Source organism: Cervus elaphus, chromosome 8 (assembly GCF_910594005.1).
Source record: "Cervus elaphus chromosome 8, mCerEla1.1, whole genome shotgun sequence".
In the NCBI taxonomy this organism is placed as follows: domain Eukaryota; kingdom Metazoa; phylum Chordata; class Mammalia; order Artiodactyla; family Cervidae; genus Cervus; species Cervus elaphus.
The window spans coordinates 14778769-14798287 of record NC_057822.1 but is presented as its reverse complement, the minus strand read 5'-3'; the positions used below and the strand labels follow the sequence as shown (position 1 = coordinate 14798287).

Sequence of the window (19519 nt, the reverse complement as noted above, 5' to 3'; positions counted from 1 at the left end):
CTCCCACACCTGCTTCCTTCCCAAGTCAGCCTGTCTACTAGGGATGCCTCTCAGGCTTGCCCTCCTGTCTCCTTGCCACCTCCTCTGCCCCACACCCTCATCAGATTTTCCCTGTATGCTGGCTCTGGCCCTCTTACAGTTCCTGCCTTTGGTTTCTCTAAATCTAATCCCCTTCCTCTCTATTTAATAACCTTCCATGGCTTCCCACCACCTCCCAGAGTAAGTGGACATTTCAGGCTCTCCATGACAGACCCCTGTCATGTCTTGGCTCTTCTCTGCCTTCCTTCAGCAGCTCCCCACCAGCTAGCACCTCTTCTACCAGATGGTCAGGATCTCCCTAACACCTAGAGAAGGGATCTAGAGCCAAGGTAGGGGAAAAGGGGCTCCCTGACCCCCATAACCCGCATGTGAGTTTTAACCCAGTTAGAGGTTGGGTGAAGTGAAGCAATGACCTTCCCTTGCCTGCAAATAATCCCTCTGCTGGTGTAAGCACCTCTTAGCTGGAAGGGCTTCCGACTCTGCCAAGGAGGGATGGTGACTTATCCAAGGTCACCTCGCCAGGCCCACCCTTTTGTCCCCTCCCCAAGTCATAAGTGACCCCTTCTGTGACAGCTTTCCTGACAGATAAGCATTCAGATCTTTCTCATGCATTTTCATTGCCGGCAGGTTTGCTCCTCCTGGTCCATCTCTGACTATCTGAAAATTGTTCCTGGGTTCACAGCAAATGGAATGGTCACTCTTGAAGGTGGAATGAAGGGCAGGCGGCTGAGTGTCCACTTGTGACTTCAGAAGCAGTTCTGCCTGGATGTATTAAAACCTGCATGTAGGACACTTGAGACTTGAGTCAAAATCTAAAGAGTCAAGATTTTTAAAAGATGGTTCTTCCACTGAGACCTGCCTTCCAGAAGCCTTCTGGCAGCCCAGCTCTGCCCCAGCGGGGCAGAAAGCTGCACCCAGTACTCATGGCCAGGGTGACTCTCCTTCTGGGGGACATGGGGACAGCAGACCTGACCCCACCCCTGGCCAGCGGTGTCTTTCCGGAGCCCCAGTTCCACTTCTAGGAACAGCCTCCCTCCCAGAGTTGCTGGGAGGAGCCCACGAGACCCTGGGAGGGTCCTGTATATGAAGGAGGCTGCGCTGTGGCATCCGGGGCCCTTCGGTGTACACTCATGCAGCTTCGAAGGCCAGGGCCCCCAGCAAGAGGAAAGGTAACATCCCAGCTCAAGGCTTCTGCTGGCGTGTGTGATTATCCCTATTTTATGGATGAGGAAACAAAGAGACCATGTTCCCTGCCTGAACCTGGGCACAGGGGTAGAGCCATATCCAAGATGGGACTAAGCTCTGTTTCTTGAGTTCTTTCCAGAAGGCTGGATGCTGTGGAGAAGTGAGAGCTTCTAGAGGGTTCAAAAGAATGCAGAGTCCCAGAAGCCAACCAAACCAAGGAGGCTGAGGTTGCCAAATCCCAAGAGCATCATGCTCTGGCTCTGTCTTTCTGGGAAGACAGGGTCAGCTCTCATTTCTGGTATCTTAGGCTCTTCCCGTGGCTGGGGATTGCCTCTTTGTTTCCATGGTAACAGCTAACAGAGGGGCCTCCTGAATCAGTGCAGGGGTACTGCACGGGTACCCACAGGTACGCATGTGCCCTGGGAATCCCTGGGACGGAGAGCCTGATGTACATGCACACATACCCATGCACATCCTTGCATATGCATGCACACCCAGTGCATGTGTGTGCATACCAACACTCCCTGCACATGAAGTTACACGTACAATGTGCCCGCTAGCCGAGAAATGGGTCAGGACACCACCCTGCCAGACATGATCCACTCTCACGGCCACCCTGACCCACTCAGGCTCAGGGAGGGACTTGGAGAAATGAAAGATTTCCACTTTGTAATGATATTTCTGGAAGATCCCTTGGATCAGGAAATGGCAACCCACTCCAGTAGTCTTGCCTGGAGAATTCCGTGGACAGAGGAGCCTGGCAGGCTACAGTCCAAAAAGTCAGGCATGACTGAGCAACTTTCACTCACTTACACTATTTACTATGCGCCCAGTACTGCATTTTCCTTTTCACATGTAACATCTCCTATACTCCCCACAACGCCACTTTCAGAGAGGTCCCTGGTGAGGAAACAGGTTCAGAGTGGTAGAATGATTTACCTGAGATCACACAGTAGCCGAGATTTAGCCCAGGACTATATGGCTCCTGCTCTCGCCAACAGATCACTTGGTGCCAGACCCCAGAGCACTCACACTGGGACCCACAAACACAGGTGGGGGCGCCGGGCAGCAGGTGGGGCTGGAGCTGAGGCCTCCCATCTAGGATGTCAGGCTTCCTGAACTTACAGCTCTGGATTCCCATGCCAGCCTCCAGCCATCCTTGAGACTGAGGAGGGAGGGAGGCCCGAAGGACCACAAAGACTTGCTTTCTACTGATTTCTCCCAGTCAGTAGAAACGGAATATTGAACAGCCAGAACAAGACCCACCGGGAATCTCCTGCCGGCAAAGCCAGCTGGGTTCACCTGTCAGCTCCCTGCCCTTCCTGAGGAGGCAAGAATCCAGCTGCCAATGTCCTGGTTCCCCAACCTCTTGAGCCTCTCAGGCAGAACTTGGGGAAACAAGGGAGCCTGAGGCCAGAGGCTAAGCCAGCTGGGTCAACCTGATAGGGAGCTGGGAGGTGGGCTGTTTTCCAGGAGGCAGCTTTCAGCAAAACGATGATGTGACTGTGAGACCAGGCTGCTGGGGAGGGAATGAGCTCCCTGTCACCGGAGGCATCCCAGGTTGATAGGCACCGGACGCTCCCTGGTTAGGAAATTCAAGATAAACAGGGACGGCATCATTCTCATCGTCACTGTCGTCATAGCACCAATGACTGGATACCCTTTGTGTCAGTCACTTTAAGATACAATACAACTGCCACCGCTGTTAATAAAAATAGCAGCTCCTGTGTATTCAGCCCTTATGTGGTTGATCATCACTGAATCCTGTGAGGCAGGCACTATTATTAGGCCCATTTACAGAGGAGGAAACTGAGGTTTCTCAGAGAGGTATGACAGCAAGATTAAGGTTCTGCTTGGCTGGAGTCTGAGAGCTGCCTCTTGGCACCCGGGCAGAGGAGCAAAGCAGGAGGCCAGGCGGCCTTCCCAGCTGGGGCTCTGGGTCCCCAGAGCTGTTCCTGTTCTGGGCCAACACTGGCTTCACTGTGGCCCCGACTGGCACCCTCTGCTGGCCATGCCCTGCTTCTGCAGAGTCACTTTTTTTTTTTTTTTTCAGGCTGAGGGAGACCCTGAGATGTGGGAGGTGAGCGGGCTCTTGAGCCAAGACCCGCACTTTAGATGGTGATACCTGAGGTCACCCAGCCAGTCGGAGGGCTGAGCTAAGGTTCGAGCCTCAGAGCTATCTTATTCTGAGGCCCTCGCCCTTCCACCCCTCCCTGCTGGGGAAGGAGTTTTACTCCTGTAGCCTTTGCTTCCCACCCCCTGCCACATCTGGAACCCCTAAAACAGAGCCTCCAGCCCCACTGGTCCTCGGGGACCTCAGTGACTGTGGCTTGTAAGCTGAGAATCTGTCTCCAAAGGCAAATCTGGGATCCAGGAGTTGAGGTAATTTGGGGCACGAAGATGCTGACTATCCATGTGATGCTGGGCAAGATTCTCAACCTCTCCGAGCCCTGTCAGATGGGAGTCAGTTCCTCTGTGGACTCTGAAGAACTGAAGAAATCTTTTTAAAAGAGGAGGTCTCTTTTACTCAATTTGAAGGCCTTCACTCAGACTTCTCCTCTATCTCCTCCCTTTTCCCCCTTGTCCTTCCTCCTCCCCCATCTTCCCTCTTCTTTACCTCTTTCTCCTCTTCTCCCCGCCCCCTACTATCTCTTCCACCATTCTGCGGTGTGGATATTACCTTTCTTTTCAAGAGGAGGCATTTGAGGCTCGGAGAGGCAGAGTAACTGGCCCAGCAACACCCAGCCAGATGTTTCAGCTTAGAATCCAGACTTTGACAAGCTGCCCCCTGCCCCATTCCCTCTCCATCTCCTCTCTCCTCACTCATCAGATCTCATCCATCAGCTTCTCCTACAAGGAGTATCCCCAAATCCTCCATCAGCTTCTCTCCTTGTCCCTTGCCAAGACCTATCCGAGACCCATCATGATGGCTTGGCGACTGCCCAGCTTCCCTGCTTCCTCACAGGTCAGTGACTGTATGGTGGTGGACTTCAAGATCATTTCCTACGTGGGTGAGCTGGTCACCCAATTTTAAAAGCAGTAAGTCAGGGTTATGAAAAACTCCCAGGAGTGGGTGATTGGTGGAAACCCAGGGACCTACCTCTCCGGAGCCATGAGCAGGACCTGCAGCAGGAAGAACAATGGTAATTAAGGTAAACCTCCCTGGAGCTACCGAGGAAGATGGTTTCGGACTCGAACGTTGAACTGCTCCATCCCAGTGTGACTGTGAGGAGCAGTCTTCTCCTGCCTTCTAGGATTTACAACCCAACCAGAGACAAGCCCTGCTATGCCTGCTGTAGACATGCCTCATGCCTTCCTCGTGCAGGGACCCTGAGGGAAGCACCATTCTCCCATCTTAAAGGACAGACTCAGGTTAAATACCCCCTCAAAACTATAGTGTCAGCCAGGGGCCCAGCCAGGATGTAGACTCAGAGCTCCAACATCAAAGGTTGCTGCCTTATTCACTACTGCGCGCACGCGCGCGTGCGTGTGCGTGTGTGTGTGTGTGCGCGCGCACGCGCGCATGTGCGCGCGCTTAGTCACTCAGTTCCGTCTGACTCTTCACGACCTTTTGGACTGTTGTCTGCCAGGCTCCTCTGTCCGTGGGATCTCCCAGGCAATCATGCTGGAGTGGGTTGCCGTGCCCCTCCTCCAGGGGATCTTCCTGACTCAGGGATTAAACTCACGTCTCCTGTGTCTCCAACATTGCAGGGGGATTCTTTACCTGCTGAGCCATCGGGGAAGTCCAACCACTACTTAGATTTGGCCTCATCCAAATCTAAGGGAAAGCACTAGCAGATTTAAAAATCACCATCCCACAGTGATTTGGTGCTCACACCATCTATCAGGCAGAGACCTGAATGTTCAGCAGGGTGAGGACCCGTCTGTCACATGAAAAAGTAACACTTTTAAAATGTCAATCAGATCACATCACATTTCTTTTAGATGCTTTCCACTGCAGGCAGAATAAATCTAAGCTCTATTCCATACACCTGGTCCCTGTGCTATCGATTCTAGCCACCTTCATTCTTCCTTCTTCCTCATGAAGACCCAGTCTCACTGGCTTCTGTAAGTTTCCTGATGGTGCCAAACCTGTAACTTCTGTTGTACCTGCCTCCTTTTTCCTTCTTAGTTCAGATGTCACAGCCTCAGACCACTTTGTAACATTTCCCCACCTGTTTTCCCATTCTAAATCATGTTCCACCATTTTTGCTACAGCTGTGTGTCTCTGAAGGTATTTTACTTAGTCACTGGTATTGTTCACTTGCCAAGTTGTGTCCGACTCTTTGCAATCCCATGGACTGCAGCACGCCAGGCTTCCCTGTCCATGATCAACTCCCGGAGCTTGCTCAAACTCATGTCCATCGAGTCAGTGATGCCATCCAACCATCTCATCATCTGTCATCCGCTTCTCCTCCTGTCTTCAATCTTTCCCAGCATCAGGGTCTTTTCCATTGAGGCAGTTCTTCACATCAGGTGGTCAAAGGATTGGAGCTTCAGCTTCAGTATCAGTCCTTCCAATGAATATTCAGGGTTGATTTTCTTAAGGATTGACTGGTTTGATCTCCTTGCTGAGAGTCTAAGGGACTCTCAAGTCATTAGCTCGCTTGTTTATTGCCTATCTTTCCCACTGGAACATGAGATTCATGAGGGCAGGGATGTTGTCATCCCCTTCACAGCTGTGTCCTCACGACCTAGCATGGGACCTGGCACTTAATAGGTGCACAATATATGTTTGTTGAATGCAGAAAGCCATCCCCAGCCCTGACTTCTCTTGCAAGCTCAGAGCAGTCTTTCACACCAATCCTATTTCTCCTGCTCCCACTGTCACAGCCCAGAGCTGAGAGCAACCCCTCCCTGCCACCCTAGTCTGCCTCCCGTGTTTCCCCTCCACATAGACTCTGTGTCTCCCAGGCCTCAGGGCCAATGTTTCCTTTTTCCCCTCTGCTTCTTTCCCCTCATTTGACTAATTCCCACCTGACTGTCAGCACTAATTAAGACGCCCTCCGTGCTTTCCTTTTTTTTTTTTTTCCCATGCTTTCCTTTTAAGTTTTGTTTGTTTTTGGCTGTGCTGTGAGGCTTGTGGGATCTTAGTTTCCCAACCGAGGATCGAACCTATACCTCCTGTAATGGAAGCACTGAATCCTAACCACTGGACCACCAGGGAATCCCATCCTTTTAAGTTAATACTCTCTCCTGGCTCCTATAGATTTACGATCCCTCTTGGTCCAGAAGGCAGTCCTCTCTTTGTCTTTTAAGAGTGTCTCTCTCTTTAAGGAGTTCCTCAAGAACTTGGACCAATCTGGTTCATCATGATGTCTTTGGCACCCAGCCCCAGGCTGGCCTGGTGCAGACATTCAAGAAACATTAAGCTGGGTTGGCCTCATCATTGCTGCGATGGGGACTTTGGGTGATTAGACGGGCCGGATCATTGTCTCCCAGCTGTATGACCCATGGCAAGCTACCTCCTCTCTTTAAGACTCAGTTTCTACACCCGTAAACGAGTATAACATGCCCAACATCTCAGGGTGGTGAGGACTCAGGAGAAGCTTCTAGAGTGTATGTAATGTGCTGGCACATGGAAACTGTTGGATCAATGGTGGGCCCCTTTCCTGGTATGGTCTTGGGCCTGGGCTTAGCAACTGCCTCTGTGAGCAACCAGCCTCCTCAAGCCCTCTAGGGAATGAAAATGTATATTCGCTGGTGGGACCTGGGCCCAGGACCCCTGAGGAGCCCCCAGAGCTGAAGGAAGGATATAGGCAGACCAGATCAAGTCCTGAACTGGAAGCCGCTTCACTGAATTTGAGCCATGGCTCCATAATTCACTAGCTGTGCAACCCAGAATGAGTCCTCACACCTCTCTGAGCCTCAGTTTCCTGATCTGGAACAGCAGCTAATAACACTTATCAGTCTAAGACTCAAAATAACACCGACAGCCTTTCTGCCTCGGCAGCCACCATGGTGCCTGTGAAAAAGCTTGTGGTGAAGGTGGGCAAAAAAGAAAGAAGCAGGTCCTGAAGTTTCCTCTTGACTGTACCCATCCTGAGAAGACGGACTCATGAATGCTGCCAGTTTTGAGCAGTTTCTTCAAGAGACAAAGTGAATGGACAAGCTGGGAGTCTTGGGGGAGGGGCTGTGACAATCGAAAGAAGCAAAAGCAAGATTACTGCAACCTCTGTGGTGCCTTTTTCCAAAAGGTATTTGAAATATCTCACCAAAAAATATTTGAAGAAGAATAATCTATGTTGCGTGGAGTTGCTAACAGCAAAGAAAGTTACGAATTGAACTACTTCCAGATTGATCAAGATGAAGAAGAGGAGGAAGAGGAGGATGAAAACTCAGTTATCTTGGGGGGAGGGGCTTTCTTGGTGGCTCAGTGGTAAAAAAAAAAAATGCGCCTTCCAATGCAGGGGATATGAGTTCAACCCCTGGTCCCGGAAGGTCTCACATACCTTGGAGCAACTACTGAAGCCCACGCACCTAGAGCCCATGCTCCAAAAGCAGCCCATGCAGCAAAAGAAGGCACCTCAATGAGAAGTCCATGCAGCAACTAGAGAGTAATCCCCTCGCCACAACTAGAGAAAAGCCTGTGCAGCAACAAAGACTCAGCACAGCCATAAATAAATAGATACAACTTTTTTTTAATAGATTCAATTTTAATTGTATCTATCTCCAAACTCAGTTATCTGGAATATTTTGTATGGGTTTTTGAATAAAACTTAGGAACCAAAATAAATAAAGAATACGGACAAAAAGCCAAGTTCTGGGTAGGTGCTTGATTACCCTCAAAGCAATCTCCTGTCCTCCTAATTCTTCCTGTGATTTGGAGTGTGTGTATCCACGAGGCACCCTAGAGAGGGCCACGACCATTCTAGGTGGCAAAGAGGAGACTTCCCATCCTAAATGCTTACCTGCAACCTGGGTTAGGCGCTGGGACGCTGAAGAACTCTGGACACTCAGGAAGATCCCCAAGTGCTTGTGACCTCACCAGGTGTGCCAGTGTGTAAGTGACCAGTCAGCTCCTCAGGAGGTGTCTGTGGAGTCCTCCAAATGGGGATCTGTGCAGTTTGGGGGGACAGAGGTACACCCCTCTCCCCCTCCCATCCACATCCCCATTCATGCATTCATTCATTCTTCCACTGCTGTATTTCCAGAATGTTGCACAGAGCCTGGGACGTAAGTCTCAATAAATAAATGTTAGAAGAACAAGTTTTTACGTGCAACACACCCTTATTGATTGCCTACTGCTCTCAGCCCTGTGCTAAGAGATAGTGTACTGGATGGTGCACATAAAGGAACTGGTCCTGACAGCTCTCTCCCGAGATCCCCCAGGGGGCCTCTAAATCCTCCCAGCTCTTCCCACCCCAGACCCAGCTTCCACTGGTTGCCACGCTCCAGGCATCAGGACTTTCCCCAGAACTGAAGTAATGCCCAAGCACCCCACGCATCATGGAACCCGGGAAGGCAGCACGCCCACAGCCACAATTCTTCAAGTCCTGTCTTTCATGCCCGGTCCATCCTCCAGCCACGCTTGCCCATCGTCTCAAACCCTCAAACACAGCCACCTCCCCGCCTCCCAGTGCCCCACATCTACCTGGGGTTATACCCGACGCGGCCAGCAGGTGGCGCTAAGACTCCCCTTTCCCCTTCGCTGGACTGGACTCCAGACCCCACCGGGACCCTGTCCCTCCCTCCTCTTGTCCCCAGCAGGGACAGGCGTGGACTCGGTGACCTCTAACTGACCCCTCTCCTTCCTGCTGGCTCCTGCGATGAGGCCTGAGGAGACTCCAGTTGCTCCTGCAGGCTCCGGGTTGTGTTTTCCTGCCTGGTGGGTGAGGAGGGTCCCTAAGGGGCCAAGCTGCAGCTGGTGGGGCGGGGCTGGGCGGGGTTGGGCTGAAGGCAGCTGCCGGGGAGAGAGAAAGAGAAGGAAGGAAGGAGAGGAAAAAAGAGAGCGAAGAGGGAAAGGACTGGAAGGGCGAGGCGCTCTGGCTCCCTGGCTCCTATCCCAAACAGGTGGAGGTCCCAGCTGAGGCTCACCCCAGGATAAGGTATGTGGCTGAGGAAACAGAGGGGCGGGGGTACTGAGGGGCTAGTGCTCAGCCAGAACCCCCAAGCCCCCTCCCATCTCACCCCTTCCAAAGTGACCAAACAGAGACTTGGGGGCAGTACAGGTAGTTGTGGGGTGGGCATTAGGAGATGAGGGCTCTATTGCCGCTCTGGACTTGCTCTGTGAGTCTGCACCAAGCTCTGAACCTCAGGTTCTTAATCTAAAATGGAGACAGAGGCAGGGGGCATCTTGAATGTGTTGTGGGATAACTTTGCAAGGTGTCCCCTTTTCAAAAAGAATTAGGTCTTCCAGGGGCTTCTGAAGACCAGAAGGTTTTTAAGACCCAACGGGATGCCCCCTCATGGTGGGATTTCAAACAATGGGGGAAGAGGCTCATTGAGAGAGAAGGGTGGGGGGTCCCTCCCTGTCAGGGGCCCTAAGGCCCTGGTCTGTTCTTGGCTCCTCAACCTTCTTTCTCTGACTTGGACTCAGGGTGAAGAGAGACACAGGGTGGGGGGTGGGAGGCTTCCCCAGGAGTCTGGTGCTCCAGAGATGCTCTCGTCATTAGGGAGAGGGTGGTGGGTGCAGCGTGAGGGTGTGTCTCTGCCATTCCAAGATCAGAAGAGTGGATGAGACCGAAGGATGTGTGGGCCGAGGCAGGGACAGTGGTAGGCATATGGATGTCCCCAGGGTGATGACGGAGAGGTACTCAAGCCCTTCCTGAACTGTGGCTGCGCTTTATAGAGTCATTAGCTCATTCACTGCATTCAGCTGCGGCCTGAAGGGTGGGGGTAGGGGGATTGCTGAAACAACTCCCTCATGCCTGCTCTTGAGGAGAGATTGTTCCAGATTGTTCTCTTGCTGGGGAGAAGCTGGCTCTAGGCTCTCAGGGATCTCAAGCGGGGAGACAGCCCAGTCAGGCACAGGATGGGGAGTCAGATGGGCCTGTGTTCCCATCCTGGCTCTGCTGTGGGTCCTTGGGCGAGTCCAAGCTGCCGGCTCCTCCGGTGCAAAATGCCGACAGCAGAGCGGGCCCTGACAGGGTGGCAGTGACGTGAAACGAATAAAGGCCCCCGCGTGCATCTGGCACCTCGGAGATGCTCACTGTGGAGAGAAAAACGGAGGTCCAGGAAGGGGAAGGGCTGGCCTGGGGTCTCAGGGCCAGGCCCTCACCCTCTCTCTCCTCGGCCCTAGGGTAAACACCGAGCACCCTAGCACCTACTGAGCACTCTATAGAGTCACCCCCATCCCTACTGGGACTGCTTCCCGCGGCTCCCTCCTGCCCCAGTCTGCAAAGCCTTGGGCCTGGGGAAGGGGCGGGATGAGGGTGGGGACCCCCAGGCGAGGGGGCACAGAGGAGAGGCTCCGTGGCACTCGCCCTCCCTGTCTCCCCGGGAAAGGGCAGCGGTGGCGGCCGGGTCAGGGCAGAGGCGCGGCGGGCACAGGCGCTGCGAGGCCGGGGCTCACTCAGCACGGCGGGGCGCCGAGAAGCCCGGCTCGGGCTCGGGCACAGGCGAGAGGGTGGGAGCGCCAGCGGGCGCAGCCCCGAGGGCCGGGTCGCGGGCCCTCGGGTGGGGGCGGCTGGGGGGTGCCCTCCGGCCCTCACCCCGCCCCCGCGCCTCTCCCCACAGCGGGGGCGCCCCGCCCCCCCGGGCGCCCGACGTGGACGCGGTAGCAGCCGCCGCCGTGCGGGAGTCGCTGTCCGCGGAGCCGACATGCAGGCGGCGCGGGGCGGCGCGGGGCGGCCGGGCCGGGCGGGCCGCGGGCCGGAGCGCCAGCGCGGGCGGCCGCCGGGCGCCGGAGCCGCGTCCCCCTGCGCCGCCCCGGGCCGGCCGGCCGGAGCCGCCGCCATGCACCGCGGGCCGCCCCGCGCCGCGCTCCGCCTGTGGCTGGGCTGCGTCTGCCTCGCGCTGGTGCAGGCGGGTAAGGGGGCCCCGGGCGGGGGCGCGGGTGGGCGTCCTCCGGTCCCTTCCCTGCTCCTTGGGGACCCCGTCTCTGGCCCGCTCACTGCTCCCCCTTCGCCCCACCTCCAGCCCCTTTCCTGCCTACTTGACCCCCCCCCCCCACCCAACCTCCAGCTCTCAAACCACTTCCCGCCACCCCTGGCCCTGGGATCTAGGGTCTTGGGATCCCCAGCCCCCTCCTCCGTTGCCCTGACCCCAGGCCTTTCCTTCAGGAGCCCCGGCTCCTCTCTGGCCCAGGGAGCAGCTGAGGACACGGTCCCCGAACCTAAGGCCTCTCTCCCTGTCCTCAGAGCCTTGCAGGCTAACTCTGCAGGTCAGAGCGGCCTGGGTCCTGCGGGGGAGAGAGGGAGAGGATTGGCACCTGAGGGCACTGGGAGAGGGGGGGTGGACCCCGAGCCCGGAGGCGACTGCCCCCTGGGGCCTGGCCTCCTGGGCACCCTGCCTCTCCTGATGCCCTGGGCAAGTCCCGTCTGGCTGCTGCCGCCTTGCTAGTCTCCCTTCCTGCCCCCCGCCCTGGCCCAATGCTGTCTCCCTGCTTCCGTCCTGTGTCTGTCTCCCGTCCCCCCTTGTCTCTTCTCCGGTGCACTGTCTGCTGCCCCTGTCTGTGTCCCTCTGTCTCTCTTGGACTCCACATCTGGCTTTGTGTCCCCAGGCCCCAGGCCCACAGGGCGAGGGGGATGGCTCAGGCTTAATCTTCTTCCCCTTTCAGCGCCTGCCCCTGGGGGATACAGAAGCTTCAGTGACTCTGGCACCCCTCTCTTGGAAGGTTCTTGCTTCCTTGACCCCTACCCTCCCCCCACTCTGGTTTCCTCTGGTCCCCTTTGTTCTGTCCCAGCTTCCAGAAGGCCCTCCCCTGTTCCTTTGACTCTGCTGGAGGGGCCCTGGTCTCAGTGACCCCGTCTTCCTCTGCTGCCTCCCCACCTGCCTCCTGGGGTTGGCAGGGTCTGGAGAAGGCCCTTCCCAGGGCTTCTCCTGCCTGGCCCTCCACAATCCTGGGGCTTCCTCTCTGGAGCCTCAGTCCCATCCCAGGGCTCGCCCAGCTAGACTCTTCTCGACCTCTGGGTCTTTCTCCTTCCCTCAAGGTCACTTGCTTGACAGTTCCATTTTGTAGCAAGAGCCCTGGACTGGGAGGCCTTCTGACTGCTTTCACCAGACTCACCTTAGCTCCTGCAACCCCGGCCACCTGTCTCCTCCATGCCTGTCCCCTACCCCCACCCCCCCACCTCCCGCTGCCCCTCCATGAGCCCTGGCCCTGGCCCAGGCTCATCAATTTCAGCTGGACTCTAGTGGGGCCAGTTGTGGCCAGCATGGGCCCCTGCCCTGGATCCAAGGAGCCTGGGGCTCCCCAGGCCTGGCTCTTCAACCCCTAAGAAACGGAGACCACCCCCGGGGGCCAGTCCCACCGGAGGCCTGGATTTCTTCCTTGTCACCGCATAGCCACCTCAGGTTCCCCTTTCTTACTTATGAGACGGTGGATCTGCGCCTCACAGCGGGGGTGCTCAGACTCAGGTGCCTCCCCACCCCCAGACAGCCCCTCGGCCCCAGTGAACGTCACTGTCAGGCACCTCAAGGCCAACTCTGCGGTGGTAAGCTGGGACGTCTTGGAGGACGAGGTTGTCATCGGATTTGCCATCTCTCAGCAGGTAACCCTCAAGGGTCCCTGGGAGGGAAGAACACATCCAGATACAAGTGATGGGTGGGAGAGGAGGGAAGCAGAAAGACAGAGGAACGAGGAGCAAGAGAGATGGACAGAAAGCTGCACAGGCGGCTGGGAAAGAAGGCCCCAGGAGGGAAACCTATGGTTGGAACCTGGGAATTAAGGGCAGGATTTTGATCGTAAACAGACACGAGTTTAGGACCTGGCTCCAGTCCATGGGGTCACAAAGAGTCGGACATGACTGAGCAACTAACACACCAATTCTCTTGGGTTTCCCTCGTGGCTAAGTGGTAAAGAATCCGCCTGCCAGTGCAGGAGACACGGGTTCGACCCCTGGGTTGGGAAGAACCCCTGGAGAAGGAAATGGCAACCCACTCCAGTATTCTTCTCTGGGAAATCCCATGAACAGAGGAGCCTGGTGGGCCACAGTCCATGGGGTCTCAAAGAGTTAGACATGATTAAGTGATTAAACAAAACAACCACCACCACCAGTTCTCTCAAGATGTATGTCCTTGGACAGTTTCTGAAACCTCTCTGAACCTATCTCCTGGCCTGCAAAATGGAGAGGTGGATACCTACCTGCAGAGGTGATGGGATGCTTGAGTCAGATTGTGGCTGTGAGGGGTTTAGCACGGTAGCTAGGGTGAGGCCTCATCACTGCTGGAGAGGTGGGCAGATGTGGCGTGGGGGCCCTGGCACTGAAACCCGGGGCCTGGCTTTGCTCTCGGTAGAAGAAGGACGTGCGGATGCTGCGCTTCATCCAGGAGGTGAACACCACCACCCGCTCATGCGCGCTCTGGGACCTGGAGGAGGACACGGAGTACATTGTGCATGTGCAGGCCATATCCATCCAGGGTCAGAGTCCGGCCAGTGAGCCCGTGCTCTTCAAGACGCCACGCGAGGCTGAGAAGATGGCCTCGAAGAACAAAGGCAGGCCTGGGCCACCGTCAGCATGGGACGGGGTGTGGGGAGCGGTGGTCTGGGCTGGAGCGGTGCATGGCTGACAGAAAACACGAAACCTGCCCCCCCTCCCTCCCCAGGGGCCCTGCCACCTAGTCAGGCATCCCTTGAGCTAGGGAGGTCCACTCTGGTCCCCCAAACAATGGGACTCAAACTCACAGCTTTAAGTCCAGTTACTGCCACCTAAGTAGCCATCAATATGTTCTCGAATCTCTTTTTGAGCACAGGTAGAAATAAGCCCTGATGCTGGGAAAGATTGAGGGCAGGAAGAGAAGGGGATGACAGAAGATGAGATGGTTGGATGGCATCACTGCCTCAATGGACATGGGTTTGGGTGGACTCCGGGAGTTGGTGATGGACAGGGAGGCCTGGCGTGCTGCGGTTCATGGGGTCGCAGAGAGTCGGACACGACTGAGCTGAGAAATAAGCACTTAATATTGGGGCTTGGTCCTAGACGGGTGGCTATTGGAGGGGCAGGGAGCCCCAGACCTTAGCATCTCTCTCTGCACAGATGAGGTGACCATGAAGGAGATGGGGAGGAACCAACAGCTGCGGACGGGCGAGGTGCTGATCATCGTCGTGGTCCTGTTCATGTGGGCTGGTGAGTCCGGCCCCGAGCTCCCCTTCACTTCACCTGGGCTGGGGGCGGGGGTGCGGAAATGGGGGACCCTGACCAGACCCTGTTCTCACGGAAATGAAGGGCGAGGGGCTTGGAGACAGTGAGAGAGGAGGATTTAAGAACCTAAGTTCTGCTCTGGAGGGCCAGATCTGACCCCTTCTCTAACTCACCCCTCACCCCAAAAAAATAGCAATTCAGTAGCTGCCTGGGTGGGGTTGGCCAAAAGGTTCATTTGGGTTTTTTCCATGACGTCATACGGAAACCCAAATGAACCTTTTGACCAACCCAGTAGGATTCTGTGAGTGCTTGCCCTCCCCCGCCCTCACGAGCAGCCACGGCTGCAGCAGCCTCTCGGTCCTCTTCTGGGTGGCTGTGCCTCTCGGTCTGAGCAGCTTCAGGTCCGAGCAGCTCAGGCTTGGGCCACCCTCTTATCCCACTCATCATTCTAGACGCGGCTCCGAGACCGCCTGCATGAAGCCTCCCAATCCGTGCATTAGACTATTTCTCCTGCCTTCGTGCTCCCATGTGGCACTGTGCTTTCTGAATGTAGCTCTTCCTAGCTAAGTTAGTTGGGCTCCTCTCTCTCTCTTTTCCCACTTGTCTGTGAGCTCCCTGAGGATAGAGACCACAGTCTCTGTACTCAACCCAACCAGAATTTACTGAACAGCTACTCCATTCCAGAGAGAAGTGCTACAGTTGGGACTACGAAGAGCCAGGTGCTTGTAAGGATCTCAGCCTGGGAGACGCCAGGCCCGTATTTAACTATAATTCGATGTGATGAGTGCTGTCAGAGCACCATGCATGGGAGCAGAGGACAGGGACTTCATTCTGGGGCTTGGAGTAGAAATCAAGAAAAACCCAGAGAGGAGGTAGATGGGGATTGTGTTTTGAAGGATGAGTAGGAGTTCATCAAGCAGCCAAATAAGGAAAGGTATTCTGGGCATGGTGTGTGCAAGAAACGAATTAAGCTCAGTCTGGCTCAGTGCAGCTGTGACCCTAGAGAGAAGGTAGAGAGTGAGGAGGGAAGGATGGTGAGGCTGTCAAGTGGACTGAAGTCCTTTTGAAGGAATTAAACACCATGTCAAAGTTATATTAACATCTGTGGTTGAGAGGGCATCCATGGTTGTTGAGGCATATGGGAAAGTATGTTCTATAGATGCAAAGAAAAGCAGACACTTGAAAGAGAAAGGAAAAACAAAGGACTGCACAAAAGGGGAGGTTTGCTTATGTGGCATGTTATTAGACTTGGCACAGATAGTATTCATATAATTGTAACAATATAAAATAGTGAATTAACCCCAAATTGTGGTGTAATTCTACTAGAATGATGGGGAAGGAAGTAGAGGGGGTTGTTGGGCTCTGTCTTCCATGGAGGGGACGTCAACAGATAACCTCTAAAACAGATCAAGAAGTAGTACTCTAGGCGTTCCCTGGTGGCCTAGTGGTTAGGATTCTGGGCTTTCACTGCTGTGACCTGGGTTCAGTCCCTGGTCAGGGAACTAAGATCCCGCAAGCCATGCAGTGTGGCCAAAAGAGAAAAAGAAAAAGCACTGTAAATCAAGTATAGAGGTGAAAATGAGGAAGGCCCCTATGAGAGTTGGAGGTGGTTGCCTTAATATTATACTTAACAGCCTTTCAAAAAATCAAAAAATACTAGTTTAATAGCATTAAACATTTAGGAGAGTGCAGGCCCTGGAGTGCACACCTCAGCTGCAGCCTGTGATGGTGAGTGAGTTATCTGAGCTCTGCCTCAGGTCCTCCTTGGTAACCTGGGGAGGGAATAACTGGTGCCCCCCGAGAGCTGTGAGGGCTCAGCGAGGTGGACTGTCAGGCCCTGGCACGTGGTTGATGGATGCTCTCGTTGCTCTTTGCTCTAAAGGAAAGGGGAGCCCTCTGAGGTTTAGAAAAGGGGGAGGAGGAGACAGGGTCAGAAGGGTGTTGTGGGAAGGCCGGTGAGATGCAGGGGTTTCAGGGCTAGGGACAGGTGGACATGGGAACCAGAGGCAGCCTCCTGCATCGGAGCAGGTGAGAGACCACCTGGAACCTAGACCCGCAGGAGCTCAGCCAGGTCTAACTGGAATGAAGCAGAGGGGCGGGGACTGGGGCTCTAGCCTCTTGACTCCTCCCCCTTGCCCCCTGCAGGCGTCATCGCCCTCTTCTGCCGCCAGTATGACATCATCAAGGACAACGAACCTAACAACAACAAGGAAAAAACCAAGAGTGCATCAGAAACCAGCACACCAGAGCACCAAGGCGGGGGGCTTCTCCGTAGCAAGGTGAGGGTGAGATCTGAGCCCTAGGGCTGGCTCCCTGGTAGTCCCTGGGCTACCGAGGGGTCAGCTCAGGGCCTGGCGTGGCTGCCGCGGGACAGAGCCAAGCTTGGCTGATGCCCGTGTGACACCGGGCACGCTGCAAATTGATTTTGGATCCTCTCCTTTTGCAGGGTGCCAGGGGCCAGGAGGGGTTTAACCAGAGGGCACCAAATGGGGGGGCAGAGTTCCTGGTTGATGCGGGATGACAAGAGTTGGGGTTCTGGGCTCATTCTGCTCCTGCTCTGCTCTGTGACCTTGGGCAGGTGCTTTACCTCTTTGTACCTTCGTTTCCTCTCCTGTGAAACAGATATGAAAACCCTGTCAGTGCTTGCTCTGGGCAGCTCAGAAGGAAGACGTAGAGAATGGGAGAGAATCTCATGGTTCTGACGATGGTTGTCCAACAAACATCTGGCCCTCTCCACATTTCCTCCCCTCTCCGTCTCCTTACACCCTCTGGCTTCCTGTCCTCTCTCTCGGCTTCTATCTGGCGCTTTCCTGAAGCCTCTTATTAACCCCCATCTCCAGAAGCACCTCAGCAATGTCAGTGGCTGAGGCTGTGCTCAAGAGGCAGATCTCCAGGAGGTGAGAGGACCGGCCGGCGGGGCGGCTCTGCTGGGGCCCAGGACCCTGTCCTGGCCATTCAGCTGAGCGAGGCCGGAGGCTGGGCGTGAGAAGGCAGAGAGACCAGGCATCCAGGCAGGGTCCTGCTTGCCTTCCACCTGAGACGAGAGCCTGGCTTTTAGGCTGCAGCCCTGCTGCTCCCTTCCTTCTGGTGTCTTCTCCCTGTTTCCAAACCTTGCAAGAACTCTGTTCAATTCAGCCCTGGCCGCTTCTCTCATTTTTTCCCTCCCAGTTTCCAAACAAGCCCTCGGTGAACATCATCGAAGCGTGACTGCCTATCTGCGGGAAGAAGGATTTTATTTTTCTTCTCTGCCAGTCCCCGGGTCCATGGGCTCAGGGAGAGAGGGGGCTGCCGAGGTCGGAGAGGGGGAGGCCCCGCTAGCTGCACAGTCTCTCTCTGCATTCCCATCCTGGTCTGGTGACGAAGGCTAAACTACAAACCCCAATTCTGCAAAAAATAAAACAAGCCACCAAACTAAAAGGCCTGGCCCCATTCTGGAAAAGGCAAAGCTGCATGAGACACAGCCTTCTTTCTGCCTCCTCGCCTCTCCTGGACTGGCCTCCTCTCTGAGAAAATGCACAAAGCTCCTGGGAGCTGACACGCACCTGGACTGACAGAAGCTGTGTCTTTCAGGGAAGCTGTGGGGCTGCCTGCTGGGCAGAGTCCTGGCTGCCATCAAGCCTTCTCTGGATCCAGCCATCAACGACTTGTTTGTGGTGTGATGCACAACTGATGTTTTCTGTTCTGTCTCTTTTGGAAAACACAATCGAAGGGCTTCACTCCAGAGGGCAGAGGGATTCCCTGACTGGTGGCCTGTATCCTGTACCTTCTTTGACCCTTGTTTTTGACTGTAAGGTCATCAGTCTGGGGTCTGAAGAAGACAGAATGGGAAAGAGACCTTTGAAGGTATGGGCTCCATTTTTTTAGAAAAAAAAAATCTCTTGGAGTTGCAACAGTGCTGGCTTGCACAACTGAAAAGATAAGTCCACATGGGATACCCTGAGGGCTGCTCATCACCCCCTCTGGGTTGGACTCTGCTGGAAGGCAGGCCCAAGCCATTCACCATGGACAGTCAGCAGTCCCGGCCTCTGGGGTCTCCATATCTTGCATCTCATCCAGGGTTCTGCGAAAGCTCCCCAGGGTCCTCATGTCCTTCCCTAGAGCCTGAGTGGTGTGAGGTGACGGGTCCCTCCCTCCACTGCCTCTTTCTGGTTTAAAACACAAATGGTGCTTGCTAAGGGAGGGCAGAGCCTTCCCTGGGACTGACAAGTTTCGGCTGCAGAGTGTCTGCGTGGGAAGAGACGGACCTCTGCGTCTTCCGGCGGTGACTGAGGACGAGCACGTGGGAGACCGCGCCTGGCACAAGCCTGGCACTCCATGGGCGCCCAGTGCATACCTGTTGAACTGAACGATAAGAGCAATGGCCCCCAAGCCAGAGAGCTGAAAGCCATTACCCAGTGACCGCCCCTTCCTTCCGGTCTACAAGAGCTCTCGTGGCTGGGGCAGCCGCCACTCTGCTTTGCCCAAGTGTGGAGCACGGAGGGAGGAGACACAGGGTAAAACGCAGATGTCGGCAACACTAAGGGCTTCCTCATGGGAGGGCATGAGGCTCCACTCATTGTCTTGTGACTTCCATCCCTGCTGAATGGGGCTGCAAGGCCAAGGCTCCTTAGGGCAGAGGTCCTTACCTCTGATCCAGTTAGAGCAATAACCACTTTTTAAATGTAAAATAAAAAGACAAATGAAAAGGCACATCCTTGTCTTCTGGTAAATGCCCAAATGTTGCCCTCTTTTTCTGGCAGTTGGCAGCAAGTCAGGATGTGTGGAGGAGGGAGGCAGTTCTCTCTCCGTTTTGGCCTGCAGCTTCTTTAGGGACAAGCCTGCCAGCCAAGCTGGAGTTGGAAGGGAAATCTCGGAACAGATGGGGGTGCACGTGTAGGAGGAGAAAATAGCTGCTCTATCCTATGACTGAGCCCCTCCTCCCCCCAACCCCAAACCGAGGTTGGGCTGCCTCATCACATAGGTATGCAGGCTGGAGCTCAGTTTTTAAAACAAAGGGTTTTCCCCTCTGGATGGGGTTGGTGCTTTCCCTGGCCAAAGGAATGCACACAGCC

The 19519-nt window shown here is 55.0% G+C and overlaps 1 protein-coding gene and 1 pseudogene across 5 annotated transcripts; both read left to right on the top strand.

The window, feature by feature from the left end:
* The first annotated feature begins 7182 nt into the window (after positions 1-7182).
* On the top strand, positions 7183-7821 carry LOC122698965 (annotated as a pseudogene).
* A 1306-nt stretch (positions 7822-9127) lies between these two features.
* On the top strand, positions 9128-19157 carry FNDC5 (fibronectin type III domain containing 5). 5 transcript variants are annotated; one of them, XM_043909640.1, is made up of 8 exons: positions 9128-9272; positions 10903-10992; positions 11143-11194; positions 12763-12878; positions 13624-13822; positions 14364-14453; positions 16614-16747; positions 18039-19157. In XM_043909640.1, exons 2-8 carry the CDS (start codon positions 10987-10989, stop codon positions 18330-18332), a joined length of 891 nt encoding a protein of 296 aa, XP_043765575.1. In that variant the 5' UTR covers positions 9128-9272; positions 10903-10986; the 3' UTR covers positions 18333-19157. The 5 variants fall into 5 exon arrangements, with proteins under 5 accessions (XP_043765575.1, XP_043765576.1, XP_043765574.1 ...); XM_043909641.1 differs by lacking the exons at positions 10903-10992; positions 11143-11194 and having other exon boundaries at positions 9251-9272; XM_043909639.1 differs by lacking the exons at positions 9128-9272; positions 10903-10992 and having other exon boundaries at positions 11037-11194.
* Positions 19158-19519: the final 362 nt, after the last annotated feature.